Here is a 6,000-nt window from a genome sequence, read left to right on the forward strand (position 1 = left end):
ACTAGACTGGCCTGCACAGAGTCCTGACCCCAACCCGATAGAACACCTTGGGGATGAATTAGAGCAGATACTGCAAGCCAGCACTTCTCGTCCAACATCTGTGCCTGAACTCACAAATGCGCTTCTAGAAGAATGATCACAAATTCCCATGAACACACTCCTAAACCTTGTGGAAAGCCTTTCCAGAAGATGGATTAAGAATGGGATATCATTAACCTTCATGTGCATGTAAAGACAGGTGACCCATAACTTTTGGGTGTAATAGTGTAGTACATGCGCATGTGGATTTCTACTAACATGCTTACATGTTTCATGTCTCAGCATAAACGAAAATAACAAGTTCTCCTGAACTAATGACCTCCACTCTCTTGAAAAAAAAAAAGTGATTTCGCCAACTGAAGTATTGCATAATACTGATGTTTTCACATAATCAGGCAGCCAATATTAAAGCAGAAAAAAGACGGCTCTCTAGGCTCTAAAAACTTTAGCATGTTGCACTTCAGGCCACACCCCAACTGGTCATAGCAGGTGCTTTGCATTTGACACACCTGCTGTGATATCATTGATTGAGAGCTGTCCAGAGGTGAAAGCAGCTCTCTTTCCTGTTCCATAAAAACAAACTGGAACAGTCGGACTGTACAGGGAACATTTTGTTTTGAACAAACTTCAGCAGAATCTGCCTTTAAAATCAGTTTTGGGTCAAAGGAAGAATGTGGTTTCCCAGAGAATTAAGTTGGAAAAAAAGCAGCAAAGGAAAACACCAAACTTTGGTTCCCACTCACATACTTGGGATACTCCTGCCACACTCAGGGTCAACAGCAGCTGACAGAAAATGCCAGGAAATAATCCCAGTATGGGAAACAGAAAGGAGGTGTTGCAGAGGACAAACTCCTCAAGTTCAGGCACTTCTGAGTGACAACTTCCAGTGGAAATTGGACACACAAATGCACACAAACTCTCATGCTGTCAAGCCCTGCAAAGTGACAACAGACATCCTCTTCCTCTGTATCAGTGCGACTCTCCCCCTCCGCCCCGGTTGAAGGAAACCAGCTCAGATCCCTCCGGCCCTTCAGGCCCAGCTCAGGAGATCCGACTCCTGAACAAACTCTAAACCTCGGGTGGAAAAACTCCCCTCATCCAGGCCTGGAACATGTGTTTCAGCGCAGCCTTATGCAACTCTGACTGAATATCACTTTTTTTTTGGCAGGTGGAGGAGGGGATTGTCAGCGGTTTGTTAGAGGAGGAAAAGCACACATCCTACAAATGAGGGAAAGGAATGTGATTTTTTCTCATCATCTGTTACGGTTTCAGAAAGCAAACGATGTGGACCAGCCGATGGAGGCATCACATCAGATTATTTCTCATACGTGTTGTTTTTAAAAGGTAGCTTTTTCACTGGAATAATCCTCGGGCACAAAAGAAGCAATGTTTCAAGAAGAAAGTTGGTTACTGGGTTATTACCATGAGTAGACCAAAGGAAAAAAGAAAAAACACTTCAGAAACTTCAGCGAACACAAGGTTCAAAGGGAACTGTGCCTGTTTAATTCACAAGTATCACTTGGCACCAAAGAAGAAGAGAAAATTAGGATTTCAAAAGGTTTGTTGGGGGGGGGGGGGGATTTCACCCTATTTTTGAAAAATCGGGGCCTCGTAATGAATCAGTCAGTAAATGGAATAAAATCAAAATAGCCACAGCCACTTCACTGTCAACAACAGGAACTAATGCACGAGAGCAGCAGGAGATGAAGAGGGAGAGACAGCAAGCTGGACGAGAGAGAGAGATGTGACACACGACCAGTTCACCACAGTTTATAATAATGTTATAAGTTAATAAGTTTTATATCCCATTCACTCACACTCTCTCTCTCCCTGTCACGAGTCTGCATCACACTTTTTATTACTATTTGATGGGTACGGGATGAGCACCCGTCCTTTCCGAGTCCATTTTAAAAGTGGGTGAATTATTCAGTTCTTGCATGTAAGTCGGGGCCTTTTGGAGGACAGGGCCAGTTTCAATCGAAATGTGTGAAACATAGCTACGTCTCACTCTGCGCGGACCAGGTTAAGATATTTAGGCAAACTGGATAACGAGCTCCACGATGGCGCCCCATTCGTGCCGACAGTAGTTGCTTACTAGTAGTTGCTAGAGTTCTTCTCCGGGCGAAGGCGGTTGAGGACAGGAAGCCGGTCTGACTTCCACATTGCACACATAGCATAATGACTCATGTGGTGTTCCCAATGTGCAATATTACATCTTTCAGTTCCTACTTTTATTCATCAGAAGCACGCCATCAAACATTATAATATGTCAAATTTATAAATATTTATAAATGGGAGGCTTTCAGACACCTCGTGGTGACAATATGCATTGGAGGGTTGAGTAAAGCTTTTTAAATGAGCAAAAGAGGAATACCCAAATGTTTATACCTTGTTATTCTTTTGGGGAAAGTCAGATCATTGTTTTCCATCTTTGCTGAGACACTAGGGAGAGAGAAAGAGGTGGTGGAGAGAGGATGATGATGATGATGAGAGACGAAGGCCCAGGCCCGCTCTATTGATTGTTTAGCCGTGTGCTCCTGCCCACATGTTAGTGATACAGTAAGAACCCACACAGATTTTAGAAAGGAGAGAGAAGAAGAGCGAGGAGTTTTGCATCTCACAGGGATAAATACATGAAGGGAAATGTGTCTTTTCTCTCTCTTGCACACACTCAGGCCAGCACACGAGTGAGTTCCTCTCTGTAAAGTAAACTAAAAGGCGAGCTGCGTTTTGTTTTATCTTTCTTCCTCTCGTCTTTCCAGCTCTACATCTGGTATGTGTTTAGAGGGACCCTCTCTTATCATACTGTACGTGCTCACACACACACACACATACTGCCGACAGCTTCATAAACTCTTGTTCACAGTCGGCTTGCCTTATTCATTTGCTCACTCTTGAGCTGTAACGCAAACAAAGAGAAAACTACATGCGATAAGTTTGTGCAAAGTTTGCAGAGTAAAATAGGTTGGGAGCCATGATGCAAATCTCCCATCGTGCATCTGGGCTGCATCTCACCTAAAGTTAGACGTAGATGTGTCCTTGTGACACTGATGTCAAAATATGGCTGAATATGCGCTCATACGTTTGGATAAAAGCATTTGTGCAGCTGTTGTGTCATGGTATTGATGTACGACGGAACGCTATTGAGTTGTATTGTACTACATGATATTATGTATCACAGGGTCATTTTAGATTGGTTGTTTTAGTGAGACTGAAACAATGACTATACTGTTGATTACATGGTGACCTGCGCACAGAAAGCCACAGGTCTGAAACCAAACCTACCAGCCAGCCAAGCGTCCATTCAAACTGTCTCTCAGGAAGACCACAAGTTTTTGATTTAGTGGGAAAAAATCTTTAAGATTGTGAGGATAAGTACAACTAACACTGCGTCTAAGCAGCAGCTTCAGTGCTCCATCTGTAGTCCGCACAGGATGCATTCAGGAACAGTACTGAGCGTAGGTCACCCTAGTTTTGGCATTGCTCAGAGCCCAACACACAATCACTGTAGATTTGCCTATAAAATGCTGGAAAATAAACTTGAAACCTTAGACATTTAGAAAATGGCTTTGACAGCACATGATTGTTTTTGCTAAATTTGATTAAATTGCACGGTAACACCTAAAATTACACTGCTCTAGGCCGGTGCACTGACTTTTCTCCATTTCAGGATCAACACTTGAATTAAGTTGAATTCTAAATACATCATTCGTCCCACATGAGGCAATTGGGTCTGAAAGCAAAAAATACACACAAAAACAATTACAGGTTAAAACAAAACATGAACAACTAAGAGAAACTAATCTTGAAAATCTTTTTAAATGATTTCATGAGAATTTCCGGTCTCTCCATAACATAATAATAATAATAATCATAATCAATAATCATAATCATAACAAGTGTCTGATTGACGTCTAACAAACATTTCTTACTCCAAAAACAGGACAATTCTGAATCCTAAAATCGCCTGAACGACTCTTAAAATCACTAAAAATGTCAAAATCTTCTCTTGACATGTTTTAATTTAAAAATACTGAATAATATGCATCTGATGTGTTTTGTCTACATAGAAGATTCCACTTCTTTGTTACAAAATATGCAAAAATCGCTCATTTCAAAAGGTTTAACAGCTGGACACAAGATGTCTCCTACTTCACTGAAAAGGCCTTTCTCAGTGTTTGCGCACTGGAGGTTTCAAGTTCCCACATCACACATGATTGGCTTCCACACGAGCTGTGACGTCACAAAATCGCCTCATATGTCCACACACCTTACACTCAGATTTAAAGTGAGTGCAGATGCACATGAGAGCAGCCTTCCAGTGTCAAAGTAACAATACAAACAGTATTGTGAATGTGAAGTAACAATAAGTGAATGGAGGGGGTGGGGGGGGCTTTAACCTCCACATGAGTGACACCAGCATCATCTTGAATCCAAACTCTGATGCTTTGACCTGCTACAACACACTTTACCTCCAACACAGAACAATAAAGTCCTAAAAGATTAAGGAAAAACAACAAAAAGAGCAGGAGCTGGAGCAGAGAAGGAGGTAGCAGGGACAAAGTGACAGGGAGAGGGACAAGACTCTCACATTCCACTCTCCACAGCCACAATGTGCTGCCTTCAAGGGTGCCTAAACCAATCCGAGAAACAAATTCACATGAAGTAAAAAAAAGTGTCTCTCTAAAGGCATCCTTCCAGCTGTTCTAGCTAGTTTGCAAAACAGAAACATATTAATGACAGTGACTCATCTCACATCATTCTTACATCAGACATGCTCACATGGTCTCCACACCCTTGAACATCACATATTGCCAATTAATTCATGTTTTATATTAAAATGCCCACTTTTTCCCCCAGCAGATATTAAATCTCTTTACTGGATCATTTTCAGTACTGACATTTCCTGAAGCAACTGAACAGCAGGGCACCTATCTCTATCACCTAACCTCTCACTTACTCACACCCTAAATAAATCTTAAACTGGAGCATGCACAGTGCAGGGGTGACCGCTCACCGTTTGCATGGTGAGTCATGAACAAGACTCCCAAACAAACCACAAATCTCTCCAGATTTGGGCTGACATCCCAAAGTTTGACACTACTGACTTTGACTTCACCAGGCTAAAAAGCTGTTTCAGCTCTGCTTCTGCAACCGCAAGCTGTGTAAAATGACTCCAGGTGTGTGTGTTTTTAAATGTTTTTTTTTTTTTCCCCTCTTACTTCGCGGTGGAGGCTTGCTGACCAGCTCGGCGACGTGCCTCTGCAGCCGGACCACTCTGCCCTCCAGCGCGCCGGACCGGTGGCAGATGGACACCAGCTCCCCCTCCAGCTCCTCTAGGATGCTCACCGAGTGCCGGGACAGATCCGAGAGCTGTCGGAGCACGGAGCACAGGGTGAAGCCGCACACGTCCACCAAGTCCCCGAAAACCTCCGCCTGCTGCCGCGGACGCGCCTCCCGCAGCCTCCCGCCGTCGGGCTTGCACACATCTTTCGGAAGTACCGTCCGTTTGCAAAAAGGCATGATTTCTTCCCCCCAAAAAATAAGAAACTCCGCAGATGAGTCAAGTTATATCCCTGTGGTCCTTCTCCCTCCGGCTGCCGCACAGACGCATGCTACGAATCCTCCGGGAGGAAAAACTCCGCTGCTCTTGGAGACGCTTGGAGCGAGTTGCGCGTCGTGCGCCCTCATTGTTTTTGACTGCAAGTGAGCTTTTCTCTTTTTTTATAGGTGGAAAGGAGAGACTCAGCTGCTGTGAAGATTGTTGTCAAATTAGCCAGAATGTAACACCAAACATCCGGTTCAAACTATCAAAATCAAAGCCTGAATTAATTCTTTTATGGTAGCCTAATCCTAACAAACCATCGAAGTCCCACACAATAGGCTACTCTGAAGATTAGTTATGTTGTTAATCAAACAGTAAAGTATATATTCGCATGTCTTTAAGCTAACAGACTATAT

The 6,000-nt window shown here is 43.2% G+C and overlaps 1 protein-coding gene across 1 annotated transcript in view; it reads right to left on the reverse strand.

Moving 5' to 3' along the window:
- The window catches only part of LOC123980011 (Nance-Horan syndrome protein-like), a 204,862-nt gene extending 199,154 nt beyond the window's left edge, over window positions 1-5,708 (reverse strand). The window contains exon 1 of the mRNA XM_046064136.1: window positions 5,262-5,708. Within this exon, the coding sequence (XP_045920092.1) occupies window positions 5,262-5,562 (301 nt within the window). The 5' untranslated portion in view covers window positions 5,563-5,708. The remainder of the gene's footprint in view (window positions 1-5,261) is intronic.
- Window positions 5,709-6,000: the final 292 nt, after the last annotated feature.

The sequence above is a fragment of the Micropterus dolomieu genome, linkage group LG12, assembly GCF_021292245.1.
Source record: "Micropterus dolomieu isolate WLL.071019.BEF.003 ecotype Adirondacks linkage group LG12, ASM2129224v1, whole genome shotgun sequence".
Lineage (NCBI taxonomy): Eukaryota > Metazoa > Chordata > Actinopteri > Centrarchiformes > Centrarchidae > Micropterus > Micropterus dolomieu.